Source organism: Microtus pennsylvanicus, chromosome 9, assembly GCF_037038515.1.
Source record: "Microtus pennsylvanicus isolate mMicPen1 chromosome 9, mMicPen1.hap1, whole genome shotgun sequence".
NCBI lineage: Eukaryota > Metazoa > Chordata > Mammalia > Rodentia > Cricetidae > Microtus > Microtus pennsylvanicus.
The window spans coordinates 107380317-107402553 of NC_134587.1; the positions used below are offsets into that span (position 1 = coordinate 107380317).

The following is a 22237-nucleotide window of genomic DNA, read 5'->3' on the forward strand; positions in this document are numbered from 1 at the left end:
CCTGGAACTCACTCCGTAGACCAGGCTGGCCTTGAACTCTAGATCCACCTACCTCTGTCTTTTGAGTTGGGATTAAAGGTGTGTGCCATCACTCAGCAGACCCTCTTCTTTTTATATGCATTTTGCTGCATATATGTATATGTATACATGTGCCTTAGGATCTCAGAAGAGGACATTAAATCCCCTAGAGGTAGAATTACAGGCAGTTATGAGTCTGTGTGGGTGCTGGGAACCAAACCCAGGTCCTCTGCAAAAAGCAGCCAGTGCTTTCAGCCAGAGCCATCTGCCCAGCTTTCATTCTGGATCCAGGGTCTGTCTCTAGCCTGGCTTCACGTAAATGACAAGCCTTCTGCCTCATCCTTGCTCCAAAGTGCTGTGATGGCAGGCATACACCACCATACCCACCCAGCTCCTTTCATTCAGAGGACAACTGACAGGAGTCTCTGTCCATGTGGGTCGTGGGGATTGAGGTCAGATTATCAGGAAGTACCTTTAACCCCACTTAGCTATCTTGTAGGCTCCACATTATTTTTGATGGGTCTTGCTGTATAGCCCAGGTTTGACCTAGAACTTTACATTCCCCCATCCCGGCCTCCCAAATACTAGGATTACAGGTGCGTGCCACCACCACACCCAGCTCACAGTGAGTTCTCAGACCGCTACTTCCCAGCCTGACCAGGTCACCCAGAACCCAGCGTGGCTCTTCACTCTAGAACATCTTGAATGTAGCACCTTGGGGCAGTCCGCCTCCCAGGCTAAGGGCCCAGCCATATTTTATTTACCATCCTGTGTCCTACAGTACATTAGGTGTCACAGGCCTGCACCCTTGACCATGGAGGCTGCCCTTCAGGAGGCAAAGGAGGAGCTTCACTTCAAGTCCCAGTAGGTGAGGCTTACCTGGGTACCTCTATCCATCTCATTCATGTGGGGGCAGGTAAGGCTGGGGATCTCCTGCTTAATCTCAGCTCAGTAACAACCATACATGGATTCTAAGCCTCCACTTGCCCAGCGTGTGGCTCTGTGGGTACGTCATAAGGACAGCTGAGGACCTGCCACAGGCACTCAAAGCAGGATGGAGCCACGAGTCAATGCGATAGACTGCACATGCCAGATGTCTGGATCATCCAAGAGGGAAGCAGCTGCCCCTTGGAGAATATTCCACGCCAGGGGCTGAGACAGGTCTTCTGAGCATGGTGTCCAACACAGGTGGCATTCACCTCGGAGCAGCCTGCACAATGCCCGTGTGCACATCTCACCCACAGGTGGACAAACTCATCTTTTACAAAAGGCTTTATTTGAAGGCAAAACAGTAAAATCCACAATCAGTGGTTAACAGCACATGTGTCTGCTTGTTTGTCCCGAGTCAGACACATCTGCACACGTCACAGCTATGGGAAATCTAAAACAAAAATCAAGTGTCTTATGTGGTGCTGAGAAGTTGTAGAGGGCTCTACATTTTATTGAAAAGAACATTTCAAAAGTCTGTACAAACAACTGGCACCAGGCTGCTGCAGCCCCAGGAGCACCCGGGCCTCCTCCCTCCCCCTCTGGGAATGGCTGGGGCACACAAATCAAACAGCGCAGGAAATGCTGCCTGGCTGGTGCCCCGCACTCCATGGCACCCCATGCTCTCGGGTGCTCCTCGCTGGTGTTGGGCTCCCCAGACGGGAGCTGCAGGCCGAGGCTGTGCTGGATGGAGGGACTCTGGAGGCCATCTTTTCCTGACCCCATCTCCTCGGAAGCTGATAGCAAACAGCTAACATTTGAGGACAGGGATAAAATGCAGCTAAATGACGAAGGGAGGAGTAGGGTCTCCGACCCCAGACATCAGGGGTCAGCCTTCGCTCTTTTCTAACAAAACCAGGTGGAACCAAAATGAAATTCCTTGTGACCTTTCCCAGCTGCCGGGTGCAGTGCGGGTCTCACTACCTGGCTCTGGGCTGTGCATCACTGGGGGTGGGGGTGGGTGGTCTTGGTTTTGAGCTTTGCTATCCTGGCACTGAGAGGCTGAGGTATCTGCAGCACCTCCTTCCACACTGCGCAGTGACACCCGAGGCCTGTGTTAATCTTCCTTCTCTTCCTTTCTCGCCCCAAACGTGGAGACTGTGTGAGAACAGGGCCGTCACTCCACCTCTCCAGCAGGACTATGCCCGCCCTGCCCACCCACACCATTACTCACACTCATCGCGGGCCTTCATGCGGGCAATGAAGGAATAGCTCTTGTTGCGGCGGTAATTCTCATAAGGGTCATCCAGGGCCACGCCCACGCCCTTGTACTGGTCCCACTTATCCCGGACATCGCCGCCCTTAATGGGGTCCTGGATGCCTTGCTCCTTTGCACCAAGGCCACCAGATCCGCTCCAACCTTGAGAGAGCAAAGAAGGTGCACATGGCAAGGCTGTGTGTGACCACTGAACCCCCATGAACCTTCCTGCAGGGTCCCATGCAGGAAGCTGGCACTGACTCAGGTACTCACCCATCTTCACCAGCATCTGATGGCCTTTGTTCTCTTCTCCAAGCCTTGAGTCCGGTATGGGAGGTGCTGAATTAGAACCCAGGCCAGCTGCGGAGCTGGAATGATGAGAGCCATGTGGTAAGCTGATGAACTCTATAATGGGACTTAGAGCACTGAGAGCAGCCATTTAAGCATGGTAGGAAAGGGCCTGTGGGCTGGCCCAGCTGGTCTAAGTGATGCCACCTGCCCTTTAGCAATAGGGGTGCCTCTGAATACCCCACACCAACGGCTTACAGTGGGGTGGGGCTCCTGGACCTGGAGCGTCGCCGCCTCCCTGGAGAGTATGACTTGGACCTGGATCTGGACCTGGAGCGTGAGCGGCTTCTGGAAGAGCGTGACCGGCTGCGACTTCTGTGGGGACAGTGGGACAATGGAGGGCTGGTAGGAGCAGTGTACATGGGCTTCTCAATGCCCCCGCATGCCTACCTGGACCTGGAGCGTGAGGAGGAGCGGGAGCGGGAGCGGGATCGTGAGCGTGAGGAGGAGCGCGAAGATTTCGAGGAGCGTGAGCTGGAGCGAGATGATGAGCGGCCTCGGCTCTTGGACCTGCTGCGTGATCTGGAGGGGCCGCTGCAGGAGAATGCCATAGTGAGGATGGCCAGTTAGGGCACCACACACCACGGGGCTGGCCCCATGACACCCACCCAGATTACCTGTTCCTTTTCTCCTGGCCCTTGCGCCGCCTTGCCCGCATCTTGGCTCGGAAGAACTCATAGAGGCCGTTCTGCTCCCAGCCCTCACTGTAAGACAAGGCCCCCATGAGAGACCTGGGATGGCCTCCAAGGGCCATAATGGCCAGGAAGGAAGCTAACCAGGAGGCAGCTAGGGCTCTGCTATGTGTTTAGATCTCCTTCCCACTGGAAGGACCTGGTAGGCAGCCGAATCCCAGGGGACCTCATAAACTTGCTGTTCTTAAATTAATGGCTGCTGGGCCAACATTGGACAGCACAAGGCCTGTACTCCATGCCCAGCATCCTAGACCAATGCATAGAATATTTGGAGGAACCAGCTCCTCACCTGCAAGTTGGACTAGGAGGGCAGGGGCTCACCCAGGCCTGGGGCCCAGCCTCCCTACCTGTTCCTCGGCCTGTCATGGGAGGGTGGGCTATAGAAGGCTTCCACAGCTGCAAGCAGCCTCTCGCTGGGTGGCATAGGGGGTGGCAGGCGGATGTCTTTGGGGTCCAGAGGCTTGTACTCGTGGTCCTCCAGCTGTAGGAGAACATGCTATTGCCTGTGCCCTGCAGAGTCCTCCCTGGCCACCCAGTAGAAGACAGTGGCAAGGCAGGAACCCAGCCCAACATCAGCACGCCCTTCCTTCCACTGTACACTACCACCTACCACCCTGTCCAGTATCACCTTCACAAGGGGAGCCATTAACCCCGCCGGAAGATCGAAGTAGGGTACATTGGGGACCAGGCTGGGGTCATCATGGTTGATGTGAGGTGGGCCTTGTCGTCGCATGTGGGGGGGCTGGCCATTGAAGCCGTGGGGAGGAGGGCCAAAGTCAGGGTGCTGGGGCCCGGCCCAGGGCGGGTGCTCATTGATCCCAGGGTGTGGCATGCGGTGGCCAGGGTGGTGGTGAGGAGGTCCCATCTCTGCAAAACAAAACATTGATTGTCTCCAGCTTGCTCTGTAGCCAAGTGGAGTGAGAAGGCCAATAAGAAGGCCTGGAACTCTCACAGATATGGGTGCAACTAAGGGGACTCAAGTGACAAGACTGAAGGACCACACCACTGCACCCAGTGGCAGCAAGCTCAACTTCCACCTCCTCCCTGGGGATGTGCTGAGGTCTTTCTCTGCCAGGACTCAAGACAGCTGAGCCAGCAGCTGCCCTTGAAGCGTAACGTTATGGCTACTCTGCTGGACTCCACCCCAACTGCCTGAGGTCCTCTGAAGAGAACAGGGAGGACACATGCAGAGGGTAGCCTTCCTGAGGCCAGCCCTGAGGACCCTGAGTAGGGTGTGGATTTCTACCACTGAGGCACACTCTCTTGTCTATGCCTTCTGTGTCTAGCTCAGGCTGACACAGCAACCACAAGAAACAAGACACAGGTACAGCTTCAGATGGGCGAACAGCCAGGAAGGACAGCAAGGCAAGAGCAGGAATGCGGTGCTGAAGTACAGACAGAAAAGTCCAACTGGCCTGTGCGTGTGGGTGCAGGGTGGAGGCCACCCTTGTCTGCCCATTCCATACCCATCCTATGCCTGTCACTTCCACAACACTGACAGCCAGGCATACCTGGGACACCCCAACAGGTCTTCCTACATTGCCCTACCCACTCACCTGCAGGGAAGTCTCCTTGGGGATAGTCGAAGCGGTGAGGGTAGGGTGGCCGCTCAAAAGGGTGACGAGGGGGGAAGTCATCCTGCATGAAGCGGGGTGGGAAGCGGTTGAAGTTGTGGGGGTGTGGAGGCTGGTTGAACTGTGGGTGCTGCTGGTGGGGTGGGAAGGGCCCACGGAAGTGGGGAGGCCGCTGCATCCGGAAAGGCGGCTCACGCTGGGCACCACCCCAGGGTGGTGGCTCATGCTGATTGTTCCATGGTCCTTCAAACTGGTTATTCCAATTGGGATCTGGCTGGTTGTTCCAGGGAGCATCTCGTTGCCCATTCCAGCCAGGGTCCCCACGCTGCTCGCCCCACATGCCCTCATGGCTGTTGTTCCAGGGTGGGCAGTGAGGTGGTCCACCTTGGTGGTGTGGGTATGGAGGCTGCTCCGGGGGCTGCAAAACACAGACATGAGATCAAGGTCTGTAGTTATCTCTCTCTCCTAGGTCCCCACTGGGGCTGCAACCTCACATCTAAAGCAAGCAGGACCAAATGTGTCTCCCTCAGGCCCAACAGGCACCAGATCCCTAGTGGGACACATCAGGGGTACATCCTGTACCACGCCACAAAACATCCCAACAAATTGGGCCATGTGCCTTAAACCACCCCACTCTATAGTAAGAGACCCTCTCATCCAGAACACTGCCTGAGGTCAGCCTAGACATCTGTCCTTGTTCCTTTCTCCAGGACAACAGCTGCCTTTCTTAGGTTGGTACAGGAGAGACCACAACAGGTCCCCCAGCACTCCCAAGGCTTGGCAGCAAGCTACATGATCCACGCCAGGTAAGTAGGGTGCTCTCTCCTCTGGCTTCCAAGAGAAGCAGAGGCTGAAATTGTCAAATAGCAGGAATAATTTCTTTTTTTCTTTCTGTTTTGAGACGAATCCAATAGCAGGAATAATTTCTTTTTCTTTTGAGACAGGGTTTCTCTGTGTAGCTAGCTTAGGAGCCTGTCCTGGAACTCACAGAGGCGTGTGCTGCCACTGCCTGGTGCAGGATGATTTCTAAGGTACCATGAAGGCAGGATGAGAAGCCTGGTTGGCTTCACGGTCTTTTTTACTGGGGGAAGAGGGGTATGGGCGGCACTCCACTCCAGTTCCAGGATAGCCTGGAACTCAATCCTCCTGCCTCAGCCTTCCAAAGACTGCAATTACAAGCCTGGTTCTATCCCCCACTTCTAGGGATAGAATCCAGTACCTTGCCATCTACATGGGCTGCTAACGCCTGTAACCTCCAGATTTGGTGGTAGACCGCCATACTGGCTGGTAAGCCTCAGTGGACCAGCCCTCCATCCCACAGATCATACTGAGCCTACGCAAAACCTGTCATATACCTCCCTCAAAGGTTCCCATGTGCCCACCCAGCAGGCTCACAGCCCACACTGGCACGTGGGTACTGTTGACAGGGATGTGCATCTCTTGTCAACTAAACCTGAGAGGTGAGGCTCAGATCTGAGACCTGTAGTTCTCAGCCCAGAGCCACATCCCTGGCACCCGTAAGTGTTCTCTACAGTGGCATGGCCATGTCCCGTTGATGGGAAAGTACGCTGTACCCAGCCGCTCCAGTCAATCTCACCTAGCAAATTACGGGGCTGGTCATGTCCCATGTAACCCCTGCTCTGGTCTGAGTCACCCAGAGTCCTGGCACTGCAGGCAGCACCTGCAGCCTCTGGGGAAGCTCACCACTTCTCATCTTCCTTCTATCCTTCCTGATAGACCTGAAAGCTGCACTAGTAAGGACAGGCCAAAGAGGACCCTGTGTGGCCCAAACAATGGTGGTACCGGGCGTCTGCTCAGGGTCCACTGTCCCTGGGCTGTTATGGCAGCCCCCTGCCTGCTGCCCCACAGGACCCTACTAGGAGCACACAGAGCAGGCCTTTAACTGTCACACACGTCTCAACAGATGACGTACCTGCTGTTGACCCCAAGGAGCAACAGGGTGAGGCTGATCAAACCAAGGGGGCTTGTTTGGCGGGATCTGCTCATGGGGGCCAGGACCCCGAGGGCCAGCAGCTGCAGGATCCTGAACACCTGCCGAGGCATCGTACTCTGAAGAACCAGGCATCTGGATGGGAGGCTTGTTGTCATCTAAACACAGGTGACAGTCAGTTAGGAGTGGCCCGTCAGTAGGAGGAAGGACTGTTGAGCCTAACACCCCCAACCCAGCCCAGGACAGGACTGAATTGTGTTCCTAAAGTCACTGAAAGCCACTGCTGCCAATGTCACCACCACAGTCCTCTAGGGATACAAGAGCGGACATTCTCGATGCTCATGACATGTCACTGTTTTGTCTACAAGTTGTCATATCTCCCCCCCACCCCCAAGGGTTTCTCAGTTTCTCTGTGTAGACTTGGCTGTCCTGGAACTCACAGGTGCTGGGATTAAAGATAGGTACCACTACTGCCCAGCTCAAATTATGTTTTTTTAGTGAACTCATCTCATGGTAGTCAGAGGGCAACTCTTGGCAGCAGGCTCTCTCCTGCTATCCTGTGGATCCTAGGGATCAAACTGAGGTCATCAGACGCCTGCAAGTGCTTCTACCCACTGAGTTGCCTTACTGGTCTCCGCCTCAGTTTTGGAGACAGAACTGAACTCCAGGAATCTGCCTGTCTCTGCCTTCCCAGCACTGAGCTGACACACACACTACTCTACCCAATGTTGTGCTTTCCTGTCGCTTTAAGGGACAAGCCACGCCCACTCCCATTACCTCTGACCTGCCCGCCGCCATCTTGGGCCCTTCCTTTTCTGCTTCCTTGACATGTGTGCTTTTTATTATAAGGAAGACCTGGGAATGTTATGGTTTTGGTCCCTTTAAGAGACAACCCACACCCATTCCCCTCCCCATCCGCTGAGGCAGGCTGATCTTCAGCTTCCGGCCTGAGCTTACTCTCTCTTTTCCATCTTCCTCTCGGAGAGGCAGCTTCGCTTCTGCCTCTCTCCCCACTTCTCTGCTTCCCCCTCATCTCTGTCTCTTTCTCCTCTCTCTCTCTCTCCCCCCCCCCCCCGCCTCTCTCTGTCCCCCACTTTACCCTTCCTCCTTCCATAACCCCCTGAATAAACATTCAACCTCACCCTGCCTGTCGTGTCTATCCATGTTTCTGTCTTCTGCCCGCCCGCCATGTGTCTCCCTGCCTGGGACCAGCCATTGCTCAGGGACCAGCAGCTGGCTCTGCCTGGGGCCCACTGCCTGCTGCCACATGGCCCGCCACCACTGCTCTGAGACCAGCCGCTGTCTGCTGCCACATGGCCCACTGCTGCCGCTCGGGCCGCCGCTCTGGGACCGGCAGCCATTTCTGTTGCCTACTGCCGTGGGGATCTTGCAGCATTTTTAAAATTAAGAACAACACCCAGCCTTCTCTCTGTTTTGTTTTTGTTTTTTTTCTTCCCTGAGACAAGGTTTCTCTGTAGCTTTGGTTTCTATCCTGGAACTAGCTCTTGTAGACCAGGCTGGCCTCAAACTCACAGAGATCCGCCTGCTTCTGCCTTCTGAGTGTTGGGATTAAAGGCGTGTGCCTTGATTGCCCATCTTACATCTGACTTTTAAAATGAGGCCCTTGTGATTGCATGGCAAGTACTCGCTGGTCTAAAACTTAAAATCTTCTTGCCTCAGCTTCCTGAGTACTCATTTCAGACCTTACCCAGGTTTCTTCGTAAGTGGTCCTTACACACATAAACACGTACACTACAAACACGAGATCAGACGTGTGTTGTTGTGTGTTTAGGATTGGGCTACACACGTGCTGAGCTCACCCAGCCCTGGACCATACCTTTAACAGTGTACCAAGTGTGGATTAATACACTAGCCTGCCTCCTCTATTCTACTCTGGGGGCCATGCTGAGCAGACACTGCTGGCCTAGTCTGGGCACATAAGCAGATTACTCTTGGCCCAGCGGTGGGCGGGCTGTGGAGCAGGTGGCCAGGGGACCAGGGGAATAAATGACATTTAGGGCATTCAGGTTTGTTTTTTTGTTTGGTTTCCCCCCCCCCCCCCGAGACAGGGCTTCTCTGTAACTTTGGAACCTATCGTGGAACTCACTCTCTAGACCAGGCTGGCCTCAAACTCATAGAGATCTGCCTGCCTCTGCCTCCTAAGTGCTGGGATTAAAGACATGTGCCACCACTGTCTGGCCAAGGCATTCAGTTGTAAGAGGTAGAGGGAACTGCATACCTGGCTGGGTAGTTGGTGGGATGGTGGGAGCAGGTGCTGGGGTTGGGGGAGGTGCTGCTGGTGGGGGTGTGGCCTTCACTTCTGCTTCCATCTGAGGCAGCTGAATCTGTGGCTGTGGCTGCTGCTGTTGCTGTTGCTGCTGCTGGGCCAGGCTGCTGACAAACTCTTCATGCTGTGTCTTGAGGCTCTGGATTTGCTGCTGGAAAGCCAGCTGCACAGGCTGCACCACTGAGGAGTACTCGTTGATGAGAGTAGCCTGGTGGAGAAAACACCACCATTCAAGATACCATTCTGGGACCCAATAACTAAAAGGTATGTAAGATGCAGCCAGATTCATTGATGAAAACATCCACAGTTTAAGACTTTGTAGTGATGGGTAGCCCCTGCTGTGTGGCGCTCACCTGGTACTGGCCAAGTCCCAGGGCGGGGCTCTGTAGCTGCTGAATGATGGAGTCATCAAAGTAGCCATTCTTCTCCCAGAGCTGTAGGAGCTGGTGCAGAGGAAGACTCGTGAGGCAGAGGCCATGCCACTCAGCCCAGATGCTCACCCACCCACCCAGCCCTAGCAGCCTCATACCCGGGCAATCTTCTGCTGCTTATCCTCCTCCACAGCCAGGAAGCTAGTGCAGTAGATAGGCACCACCACCTTCTGCAGGGCAGCCAGCAGCTCCCGGGCCTGCTTGCGCTGGCTGTGAGGGAGAGACCTTCCGCGCGTCAGGGCCCTGGGGCGGGACCCGGCCACGCACCCGTTACCATGCGGCTGCAGCCACAGCACCCTCTCCTCAGGAAATGCCCCCCAACCACACAGGACTACCTACAATGCAGGTGCCTTGTCTTGGGAGACAAGCGAGTGTGCACCCCAGGGCTATTCAGAACATGGCCTTCACTATCAGAAGGGCCCACAAGAGTGCTTGCATATGTGCAAAGGGTGCAGTGGGGCTGCTGTGGTCAGGACACAGCTCAGCAGGGATTCCCTAGCCCCATAGGGCCACTGAGGAGGTTTCTTGGAGCCTAACCACCCACAAAGGTTATGGTCAGCCCCGGGCACAGCATTTGCATGCCATGTGCCAAGACCCTGGGTTTTGTGCCCAGTGCCACTGAGAGGGGACAAAGAGGAAGAAACAGCCCAGGAAGGCCCCTCCAGCTGTGCAGTATGGTGAATCCAGGCCTCTTGTGTGACAGTGGCTCAGCAACCATATGCCGACCCAGGAAAGATGCAGACAGAGGCTAGCAGCTTCAGTTCCCACAGCTGAGGTCACAGGGCAGCAAGGACTGGCAGGAGCTGGGTAACGAAAGGCATTGCAGGCCAGACTTCTGTGTGAGTCCAGGTGAAGAGTATAGCAGGGAGTGGGGGAGAGGCCATTTGAGCAGAGGCTCTGTCCTCAGAGGCAGCAGCAAGCCACTGAGAGAAAAAGGTGCAGTGTAGGAGGGCGTAGGTAGCAGAGCCACTGCTCACTTCCCAGCAGGACAGACATGGAGATGAGGCAGGGAGCAGGCCAGCTTCTCCTGCTCTCCTGGGAGTCATGCACACTTATCAGGTGTTATCAGCATGTAACACTAGCATGGAACTCCTGCACCTGCCTCTGGCCAGAGTTCTGGGTTCTGGTTTCCTCCATCAACTTCACCCGGTAGCCATGCAGAGACACACCTCCCAGGCCCTAAGAGGCTGGAGCCATAGCACAAAGGAGAAGTCTGATAGCCAGAGAGTCATCAAAAGCAGCCCCCAGGATATATCTGAACAGAGGGGAGGCAGGGTAGTAGCCATGTATCTGGCTGTGAGGAGCAGTGGTGGGGAGGGAGGACAGCAGCCTAAAGCAGACACATGATGGCTGCGGAAGTAGAAAGGAGGCAGCAGAACCCAAGGCCTGCCTTCTGAGGTGCCAGACACTGTCCTGGGAGGGGATGCAGTGTGTGTGTGTGGCAGGGGTGGTGTGGTGAGCTGGGAGGGAGACCCGTAATTACAGGTGTGGGCTATGGCCCGAGGGATCGCGTACTCACCAGTGGTGCAGCACATCATTGATCAGATAGATGAGGTGCAGCCGCAGCTCGAAATGTGCTCCATCGGCGGTGATGCGGTTGCGCAGGTGGCCTGCCATCAGCTCGCAGTGTGGTGGGGACTTGGCATTGCTGAACATCCAGTTCTTCCCAGCCTGAGAGTCAGGCCAGGGTGAGTGGGTGGTCAGGCAGGTGACGGCACCCCCACCCCACACTGAGCCTCACCGAAATGGCATCCTTAGTGCAGGTGTCAATGATGGGCTGTAGCAGGTTGTCAAACTCGCTCATGTCCAACTGTGTCTCTTCCAGCAGCTTCTGCATCTGCTGCTCCACTGCATGTGCCACAGCTGCAGTCACTTGCTCCTGGGAAGGCCATAAGGGACAGGTGGTGTCAACAGGGGCTCTAGCAGACACACTGGTATCTGTCTTTAGCATATGCCAAATCCTGTGACGGTAGGCACCACAGTAGGCAGAATAGGCCTCAGCTAACAGGAAAATGAAGCCAGGGAGGCAGGAATGAGGGCTAACATGTGGTAGGCACCTGTGATCCTAGCCCTTGGGAGGCCAAGGCAGGAAGACTGTGATTCTAGGACAGCTTGGGGAGATGCTGTCTCAAAAGCAAAGCAAACTAAACCAAACCAGAACCCAAACCACAAATGCTAATATGGGCCATCAAGCCAGTTAAGACTAAGAGGCCAGTTCTGGTGTCCAGTCTATGATGGGTAGCAAACACACATGCTTGGTGTGTGATAAGGGCAAGCAAGGAAACACCAAGTGGGGCTAGTACCCAGGTCCTTATATCACTCCTTTCATTTCTGATTCTCCTCCCTAGAGAACTTGGCAATAGGATCAGCCTAACAGATTGGCCAATGAGGTCCCTCCCTACTCACTCAGCCTGATAGGCACCAAGTCACCAGGTGGTGGCATCCACAAGTCCACCTAGCAACACCTGTGAATGTTCCACAGTCCTACTGGAAGGTGACCCCATGGTCACTAGCCCAAGAAACAGCTGTACCTGACGCAGGGCCAGCAGGTGCTGCTCCTGCTGCTGAAGACTCCACTGGCTCTGCTGGATGAGCTCGTCCATTGACGGGGTGCCCTGGGCCGGAGTGAGGGGTGCCGTGGGAGCTAGCGGAGGTTGTGGCAGAGGGGGCATGGTTGCAGTTGGCTCCAGCTCTGGGGCCTGCTGCTTGCAGATGACTAGTAGGAGAGAGATGGGTCCTGTGAGCCCAGGGCCAGCCCCAGGTTCCCTGAGATGCATCAGGTTTGACCAGTATGGAGGAGTTGATGGAAGAAAGCTAAATTCACTCTCCAACTCATACGGCCAACCTGCCCGTGCTTTTTTTCCCTTGTTGTACCTGGTCTTCCTGGAGATTATCAAAGCTGCCTTTGTACCACCTCCTCACCACATAGGCTGAATCTGCCCATCTTCCCTTCTTAGCCAGGACTAAGGTACTATGGCCATTGCTGGAGATGTGGTATCTATCCTAGGGGTGTGTCTGTTCCATGTGACTGGTCCCTAAAATCTCCCTTCACTCAAGACATATTCTGAAGGTCTAGCCAGCACACACAGGGATGGAGTGTCTCCAAGACCTGCCACACCTCCTGTGGTGATCCTTTCAAACTGCAGGCCTTGGACCAGCATCCAGGATCACCTAGCTTGAACCAACAATAACACACTGGTATGACAGTAAGTGCCTGGGCCCATGCTGGCCAGATGAGGGATCAGTATGTCTGGAGAAAAGGGACTTCCTTGCCTGCAGGCAGGACTTTAACAAGATGGCCTGCTTATCCTCTACTTCTGGGCCCTGCCTGATGCCAACAACATGGCCAATCTGTGGGAGCCTCTGAGGGTTACCCAAAGGAAATGAACTTTGAACAAAAACAAAGAAGGTATGGCAAGGGGGCGGGTATCACTTAGGCCTTAGTCGGCCTGGTTTAAACTGTAAATCCCACACTCCTTTGGGGAGAGCTCCACTCTGGAGGAGCCACTGATGGCCCAGACCTTCACTCATGACAGCACTGGGCTTTCCCTGTGGTCCATCCAGATGAGGGTAGACATAGCCTCACACTAATCAGCCTCTGCCTGCATCATACCTAGTAAGAACTGTGTCCTGTAGTAGTGTGGCCCTATGCACACTGTAGACAGGGCCTGTGGAGCAGTCTTGTCCAACGGATAATCTACGCAAAAGGCAACAGCCCACAATTCACACTTTTATTCCACTTTGCAAATATAAGGCCATGGTGACAGTGGACTAGAAGTTTTAACCAACAACTCAGCATTAGCCTTCATCACAGTGCTTGCTGAGCGCCATTCTAGACCAGTCCAAGGTTTAGCGATAAAATACTGAGTCAGCTCGCAGCCCTTTCTGAGCTTAATGTCCAGGTGACGCTCATAGCTCCTCAGCAAGCAACTCCTCCCTTACGCTCAAACCCAAACCCTCTTCTGGACTTCCACCACCTACCACCCTCAGCCTGTGCCACCCCGCCCTCAGCTTGTCCAAGACTCTCCCTCCAGTTTGCCCCTGGCTGTCCCTGTCTTGTTCAGTAGATCCTACTATGGCACGGCTCTCGTAAAGCCCTCCTGATCCCAGCCCCAACCTGCCATGGCTTCCATGCATTTTCCTTTCCCTTTTGCAGCCCCAACAAGTGACTGTCCAGATGGGAAGTATGGGCAGACTTCCTGTACAGCTCCCAGGCACTATCAAAACTTACTCCCACATTGCCACCCGTCACCTATCCCCTGGTCTACCTTTGATCCCACCTGCCTCCACGCTTACGCTGACCCCCTTATAAGGGGTGACTATCAATCACCTCTCTCCCCAAATCCAGCCTGTTGTGTTGGAACTCTCTGTGGCTCTCTGTTGCCTTAGGATGGTTATGAACTTGGTGCTCTGAGGCTAAGTGACATCAAACAGCTGACCTCTACCAAGACTAAATAGGAGACAAAACCTTATGACCCACAGACTCCAGCCCACATTGGTATATCAGAACTCTCCATATCAAACCTTCCCTCAGCTCACACTTGTGGCCACTGGTGGCTCCTCTCTGAACATACAGTTTCTTCAAGTTTGTTTTCTATAAAAGTCTATAGTTTAAAAGTTTGACATATACAAGTTTTCTATCAACCATCCACAACATAATGCTAGAGCACACCAAAGAAAGTATTTGGCATCAGGACTGTGGCTTGGCAGCTGTCACCTTTGAATGCCCATAGCTTTGCAAGGGCAGGCACTCATTCCAACAGCTCACCCAAGCATTAGAGTTACCCGGTACAATATTGTCATTCAAAGCTGGGGTATACTGGCTTGCACTTGTAATCCCAAACACCTGAAAAGCTGGTGCAGGTTTGGCTTGAGTTGGAAGCCAGTCTGAGTAACATGCTGCCAGACCAACCTGGGCTACAGTATGAGACCTCACAGACCAGCTGTGCTTCCTAACTATTTTATTTTTTTCCCAGTTTTCTGAGACTGGGTCTATGCAGTCATGCTAGTGCAGGAACTCAATGTGTAGATGGGACTGGCCTCAAACTCAGAGATCCAACTGCCTCTGCCTTCTGAGTGCTGGGATTAAAGGGCTGACCCACCACATCTGGCTCTTAAATTTTATTTTTATTATCATGTGTTTCTTGATGCTCACCTAGTTGGACATTTTAAGATACAGTTAGGCCAGGCAGGGTGGTGCACATATCTTTAATCCCAGAACTCGGAAGGCAGAGATCTCTGAGTTTGAGGCCAGCCTGGTCTACAAAGCTGGCTCCTGGATGGCCAGAGCTGCACAGAGAAACTGTGTCAAAAACCAATTAAAACAAACGGGAAAAAAAAAGAAAAGAAAAAACGCTGTAGAAACTAAAGAGGAAACTTTTTTGATCTATGCATCCGAAACGCACAGAAACCTCTGGTCTCAGCCTTTACAATGGGCTACATAGTTCCTGCCCCAGATACAAGTCTCTGCTTCCCGCCTTCCTGCAGACCGTCATCCCCTGGGCAAAGACAATCCAGGAACTCCCGACCAGCGCCCGGGAAGAGAGTTTATGACACTTCAATGTATGACTCCTTATGGCACACAGATTCAACAGTCTATCTTGGTGCAGGGCCCCAGGAACGACAGAAAGAACAGTCAGAGACACAACCGCCCGGCTTTGCAGACCGCGAAACATGCGACCCCAAAGAAAAAGGATGCGGCGGGGCCCGGACTGAATACCGAGGCGGCCGAGGGCCGGGGGGGGGGGGGGGGACTCACGCTGCTGCTGCTCCAGAGCCAGCTTGCATTTGTAGTAACTGTAGAACTCGCCTCCAAACAGAAACGAGAATTTCGGGTTGTCCTTCTGTTTCTCCATTGTCATTTTCTCGAACTCGGGCCCGTTGCGAGCCACGAACTGAGCGAGCTTGTCGATGACATTTCGAAGCTCCTGGTCTGCAGGACGGAGGAAAAGGCGTCAATGGGGGCAGCTCGAACCCGGGGATCGGGCCGGGGTCCTCTGGGGCGGGCCGCAGCGAGGCGGCGGTGTACGGGTCCTGAATAGGGCCAAGCGCGCGCGCTGGAATGCGGGGACCCACGGGAGAGGCCGCGGGAGGAGCGGCGAGGCCGTAGCGCGCTTCGTCTCCGAGCCGGGAACTTGGAGAGGCACGACCAGCCGGCGGGGGCACGCGGGGAGAACCTAACAATCTCCGCTCAGGGATGGACCTCACCGTCTGGCGGCAGCGGCATCTCCATGGCTGCAGCCGCTGGGAACGACCTCCGGCGCCTCACGATCGCCCACCAGCACCGGCCGCAGAAGCCGGCCGGAAGTGGCGCAAAGGGAGCCGTTTACGACGGCCTCGCGGGCCGCTTTGGCGCGCCATTTACGGCGGTCGCCGGGAAACCCCGGAAGTGAGGACTGGAAGAGGCTGCGTAACACGCACGGGGCCGGTGGGTAGCGAGGCGCATGCGTGGGAGATTCTTGGCGCCTGCGCGGGACCGGCCGCCGTTCCGCTACGCGGTAGAGCGGGTGGAGCGGACCTGGCTTGAGCATTTGGGTTTCTGCGTTCCTGCGAGAGCGTCCGGGCGCTCTCAGGCCTCTGCGTCCTTCACAGCCTCATGCACCGTCCAGGCTTGGCGAATCACACAATCCCGGCTTGGAAGGACTGGGGGCGCCCGGCTTCCCAACATCGGCCTAGACAGAAGTGGAGCAACGACGAGTCTCCTGAAGCGACCGTGCAGACGCGTGCTGACCTAGGGAAGGAGAGCTGAAAGCAGCCGTCGGCAGCCATCCCCTTTGTTTACGTATTTTATTATTTACTTCTGCTTTCTGGAGATTGGGCCTCAGGAAACTCAAGCTGACCTCTAACTCCTCGTATACTTGGGGGTGATCTTGCACTCCCGATCCTTCTGTTGGCGATGACAGGCGTGCGCCGGGATTAATTAGTTAGCATTGGAAGCCAGGAAAGCGTGCATGCTAGGCAAGCACGAAGCTATACTATCAGCTTTAAAAAGGAAAACAAAAAAGAAATTCCATGTATCTTAGTTTGCCACGCATGGTGGCACACGCCTTTAGTTCCAGTGCTTATGAGGCAGAGGCAGGCAGTTCGAGGCAAGTCTGGTCTACATAGCGAGTTACAGGACACCCAGGACTATACGAAGAAACCCTGTCTCGATAAACAAAGAAAAGCAGATCTGTTTTAACTATGTATGTGTCTGGTGGGTTTGTGCAGGTGAGTTCAGTGCCCTCAGAGGCTGAAAGAGTGCATAGAATCTCTTGGAGCTGTGTGCTGACATCTCTGGCATGGATTTACTTTCTGCATTTGTGCTGGCCACCAAGCCCTTAACTGTGAGCCTCTGTGTCTTCTGGCTTTTTAGCCGGGATCTCCAACTTCTAATTCTCTTGGATACCTTAGCCGCTGGAAGCTCCACACCAAGATTATACAAGGAGGAAAGATGCACTTGAGTCTGTGAGGTATCCTTACAGTCTTCAGAGTGCCTCTGCCCCTCCTGGAAACCTTGTCTTGTCTGTTGTGAAAACCCTTCATGATGTCCTAATCTTGGAGCTGCAGAGATCACTCGGTGGTAATGTGCTTGGCTCTGGAGCAAGATGACCTGAGCTCATGTCCAAGAACTCAGTGTAAGAGCCAGACAAGGGGCTGGAGAGATGACTCAGTAGTTAAGAGCACTGATTGCTCTTCCAGGGGACCCGGGTTCAATTCCCAGCACCCACATGGCACCTCTAACAACTGTTTGTAACCCCAGGATCCAATACCCTCACACAGACATACATATAGACAGAATATCCATAAAATAATTTAAAAAGCCTGTAATCCCCAAATGACATTGTAAGTCTCATCAGGACTGTTTGTGTGGCTCACAGCAAACCAAAGTCTACATCTGCTCACCTGAGACTGTTCCAGAACATTCTTGCTCCCTGCAGACTTCTTCCCTGACATAACGCATGACTCACTGTCTTGATCTTTCCAGCATCCAGACTGCCCTAACCCCTATCCCATCATCCTGAACTGCAAGGCAGCTAGCTGGTGGGTTAGGGACAGTGACCTTGTCCACTCTCCCGGGTCACACTCCTGCTTAAGCCTGTCTACCCAGCATTTTGCTTGGACTAGGGGCCTAACTTACTGGTAAAATCAGCTCACCCGTCTTCCCTTCAGCTGCTCTGAGCTCTTCCCTAGCCCTCTCCTTACTGTCTCCATGACAGTGGATGAGATGTGGGACAATGAATACCACTTTCATTGTTAACTCTTTGCAGTCCTGAGGAGGGACACTCAAATACCCTGGTTTAAAGCAATGGAAGTGAGGGGGGGGGTTTCTGGAGAGATGGTTCAGCCATCAAGAACACTGGCTGTGCAGGGCGGTGATGGCACACACCGTTAATCCCAGCACTCAGAAGGCAGAGATAGGCAGATCCCTGTGAGTTTGAGGCCAGCTTGGTCTACAAAACAAGTACCAGTTCCAGGACAGCCTGGATTGTTACACAGAGAAACCCTATCTCAAACAAACAAGACAACAAAAACAAAACAATATAGCTGGGCTGTGGTGGTGGATGCCTTTAATCCCACCAGAGGCAGGTAGATCTTTGAGTTGGAGGCCAGCATGATCTACAGAGCGAGTTCCAGGACAGCCAGACACAAACCAACCCTGCCTTGAACAATCAAGGGGGGAAAAGAAAGCAATGGGAAGACCAGTGGAACATAAGAAAGTAAATATTTTAAAAGCTTAATATGTTTTATTTCTTGGGGGAAAGTGTACTTTCCTTCCCCAGGTGTGGAGGGGAGAGGACAACTCTTAACTGCCATTCCAGTGTCCCCAGGAATTGAACTTGGGTCGTCAGGTTTGCCAAGTGCTTTTACCCACTGAGCCATCTCACCAGCCTGCTCCACCTACCCACTGCCATCCCTGCACAGGGCCTCTGCCTCCCCGCACTGGGGTTAAAGGCATGCACCATCACACTTGGTCCCAACCCATTGTCCTTCACCACCTAATAACTCTAGGCAACTAGGTTCTGCCAAGGGAGGCCTGCCTCCTTGCTACTCAGCTGGGCTTTGCCCTTCTTAGGCAATGACTCTGCCTCCTAATGAACCTCTTTGGGAACCTGAATGACTCCCTATCCACCAAGCCAAGACCAAAACTTTGCAACACTTTTGGTCCCCTCACCATGGCAGCTGCCCTGACTGCTCACAGAACGCTGCAAAATATGGGGGAAACCAAAACAGCCAAGCAACACAGAGACCCGTGCTTGCCTAGCATATGTGAGGCCCAGGGTCCCACCCCCAGTATTTCAACAGATGGCCACATAATTGTCCTAAAGCCATAGGGTGTGGTTTCAGTTCAATGCCCAACAAACAGGAATCAGAGTCAGGAGTTCAAGACCAACTACATAGGGAGGTCAAAGCTAGCCTAAGCTTCATGAGACCTGTCCAGTAGGTAAAGGTACTTGTTGCCAAGCCTGGTGACCTAAGTCAAAGAGCTGACTCCTATAAGTAGCCCCCTGACCTCCACATGTGACCATGGCATGTGTACCCCCCACATATATTAAATAAATAAATGGTTAGAAAATGGGAAGTGTTGAGCGGTTAAGAGTGCTGTCTAAGTGTGAGGACCTGAGTTTGGTTTCACGCACAACCTCATCAAGCCAGGAATGGCCATACCCATGTACCTGTTACCTCTGTTGTGGGGTCAGGCAGGAGGATGCTGGGTTCTTTGGCCTCCAGCCTTGCTCCAGGTTCAATGAGAGATCCTGTCTCAAAAAAACAACATGGAGAATGAAATAAAGCAGGACACCTGACATGCTCTGCCCTCTTCATGTGTTTGTGGGTGCATACACAAAAGCTATCACACAGCCCAATGGAGAGGTAACTAGCCCCACCCCCTGTTCCCCAGTCATTGCTCCCGGCAGCCTCTGAGGGAATATAGTTGATCTGCTGGATGAGTGAGCACATGTGTCCCTACCTGCCAAGCCTTGAAGCTCACCTGTTCCCTGGGGTATTACTGTGCCAACAACCTAGCAGATTGTACTTCTTACAGTGTGATCTGATCCACTATTGCCCTGGGATGTGCTGTAAGGAGCCTGGAGGATTACCAAGAGTTCAAAGCTAACCTGGACACTATGAGATCCTATCTTGAGTAAACAGATGTAGTAGTCTGGTAGCCATGAGTGCCTGTGAAATGCCAACCATACACTTAGTACAATCTAGAATGAAAGGCCCAGGGACCTCTGGGTGAGCCTATGGGGATGATCTTGATGAGGATAACTGGCTGGGAAAATGTGCCCGCTGTGACTGCACCATTCCCTGAACTGAGGAATCAAGAAAGCTGGGTCCCAGCATTTCTTTCAAACAAAATAGTCATCCCTCAGTGAGAGGAGGCCCGCCACCCAGCTATGGTTTAAACAGGTCACCCCAAATTTCATGGTTGGAAACATCCCATCTGCATATTTGAGTCTTGTAGTAGTTGTGGGTGGAAACATTAGGGGTTCCTAATGGTGAGGTCATAGGTGTTGGTTCTCCCACCTTTGATGTGATGGCTTCTTTTATTTTTAAATATTGCTATCTAGACAGATGTAACCTAGTTTTCTTCAAAGTTGTAGGAGTCCTGCTTCAGCTTCCTCGGTGATGGGATGATTGCCTGGCTGAACCAGCAGCTTTCAGGTGCCTGCGTGCGTGTGCGTGTGAATGCTCTACCGGACAGTACGCCCAACACTTGAGGGTGGAGGCAGGAGTCCAGATGTCTCACACAGAGAGCGAGAGTCAAGCATGGCAAACAGCACCTGAAGCGGGAGGACTGCTGCAAATCTCAGGAAAGCCTAGGAAGAGAGAGACCTGTGGGGAGGTCACTGCCATCATGTGTGGCAGGAAGGCCCTCACCAGGTTATGAGCATAGAACTACACTCTGGGACGCCCTAGCACCAGTACTGTGAGCCAAACCATGATTTATTAACCACCTGGTGTTAGATCATCTGTTACAGCACAGGAAACAGATTAGGTCAGGAAACTAAAACCACACACTCTGGTACCACAACCACCCTCAGCTTGAACACTGGCTACAGCCAGAATACACCAAGGATGCTGGACTCTATAGAGCCAGCAACCCAAGAGGTGATCGATAGCATCTCTCTCTCGGTAAGAATATTTAGTAACACGGTATCTTCAGCATATCACTTTCCAAAGGAAACAATGAACACAAAACAATATTCTCACCATGAGTTATTCATGGGTCTCATGAAGCTCCTGCCGGCCTGTCTGTGTAATCAAGGGTGACTCTAAGCTTTCTGACAGAGTTTGAAAACTGCTATGTGTAAGGGTCTACCTCATTCTTTATTTGGTTTTCAAGGCAGGGTCTATGTAGCTCTGTCCTGTAACTTGCTGTGTAGACTAGGCTAGCCTCAAATTCAGAGATCTACTACTTGTTTGTGCCTCCTAAGTGTTGGGATTAAAGGTGGGCACCACTAGCGCCTGATCCTGTATTTTTTTTTTTCGAGACAGGGTTTCTCTGTGGCTTTGGAGCCTGTCCTGGAACTAGCTCTGTAGACCAGGCAGGTCTTGAACTCACAGAGATCCGCCTGCCTCTGCCTCCCGAGTGCTGGGATTAAAGGTGTGCGCCACCATCGCCCGGCTTTGTATTTTTTTTTGGTTTTTCGAGACAGGGTTTCTCTGTAGCTTTGGAGCTTGTCCTGGAACTCCCTTTGTAGATCAGGCTGGCCTCAAACTCACAGAGATCCGCCTGCCTCTTCCTCCCTAGTGCTGGGATTAAAGGCGTGCGCCACCACCGCCCCGCTGATCCTGTATTTTTTATGTGAATTGGTGTTAAGGTATCATAACAGATCCCCGGAACTGGAATTACAGACAGGTGTAAGCAGCCATGTGTGTGTTGGGAATTGAACCCAGATCCTCTGGAAGAACAGCCAGTGTTCTTAACCTCTGAGCCATCTCTCCAGCCCCCTGATCCTGTATTTTTAAAGATTTTATGTGTATGGGTGTTTGCCTGCATATATGTCTGTATACCCCATGTGTGCAGTGCCCAGAGCCCAAAAGGTCACATGGAACTGGAGTTAGAAGGTTGTGAGCCACCATGTAGATGTTGGGAATCAAACTCAGGGAGAAGCCAGTGCTTGCTATAAAGGCATGAGGACCCGAGTTCAAACTGTTAGCACCCACATAAAAAGCCAGGAGTGCTGGGAGGTAGAGGCAGAAGGAGCCATGGGGCTTGCTGGCCCAGGTGCCAAGTACACAGCAGCAACTAACCCTGGGGCTGAGGAAAAGGATCATGAATCTGAGGTCAGCCTGGGCTGCAGAGTGAGGCCCTGTCTCAAAACATAAGGCTATCTAAGGAAATGCCTTGCATACATATGTGGTTTGTGTACACGTTATTTGTTTGCACGTAGGTGACCATGTATATATACAGGAGCGTACATATGCTTTTACTTGCAAAAAACTGGAAATTGCTATTAGGTGTCTCCCCTAACTGTTCTACACACATTCAAAGTTCTAAAGTATTTATTTATTCAGAGTATTTCTGTGTGTGTGTGTATGCCATAGTATATATGTGGCTAGAAGACAACTTGCAGGAATCGGTTCTCTCCTACCATGTGGGTCCCAGAGCCCCCGGCTGAGCCTGGAGCTGGCCAACAGTCAGCTTGCTCCGATGACCCTGGCTTCATTTCCCTTGCACTACGATGACAAGTGGGGCACGAGTCCCAATTCTGGTTTCCATCCCTGCCATGCAAGGGCTGCACAAGCCATTTCCCTACCCTGG

General features: G+C 53.1%; 2 protein-coding genes across 20 annotated transcripts in view; one reads left to right on the plus strand and one right to left on the minus strand.

The window, feature by feature from the left end:
- The window catches only part of C9H19orf44 (chromosome 9 C19orf44 homolog), a 17712-nt gene extending 16374 nt beyond the window's left edge, over positions 1–1338 (plus strand). For 17 of the 18 annotated variants that reach the window (XR_012911880.1, XR_012911879.1, XR_012911882.1 and 14 more), the window contains 2 exons: positions 800–886; positions 995–1338. Coding sequence is in view for 12 of the 18 variants with exons in the window: in XM_075986989.1 (XP_075843104.1) it covers positions 800–886 (87 nt within the window). In the remaining 6 variants the exon portion in view is untranslated. Of the gene's footprint in view, positions 1–799; positions 887–970 lie in introns of all 18 variants that reach the window. The other variant, XM_075986984.1, reaches the window with a different exon arrangement.
- Cherp (calcium homeostasis endoplasmic reticulum protein) lies at positions 1276–15788 on the minus strand. 2 transcript variants are annotated; one of them, XM_075986982.1, is made up of 18 exons: positions 15694–15788; positions 15245–15418; positions 12018–12202; positions 11228–11365; positions 11006–11157; positions 9585–9696; positions 9409–9498; positions 9008–9263; positions 6751–6926; positions 4800–5235; positions 3872–4110; positions 3591–3724; positions 3169–3255; positions 2942–3085; positions 2750–2866; positions 2477–2571; positions 2180–2365; positions 1276–2103 (listed from the first exon to the last, which is right to left on the minus strand). In XM_075986982.1, the coding sequence occupies exons 1-18, from the start codon at positions 15716–15718 to the stop codon at positions 2063–2065; spliced, it is 2787 nt and encodes a 928-aa protein (XP_075843097.1). In that variant the 5' UTR covers positions 15719–15788; the 3' UTR covers positions 1276–2062. The 2 variants fall into 2 exon arrangements, with proteins under 2 accessions (XP_075843097.1, XP_075843096.1); XM_075986981.1 differs by having other exon boundaries at positions 9585–9729.
- Between the last annotated feature and the right edge of the window lie 6449 nt (positions 15789–22237).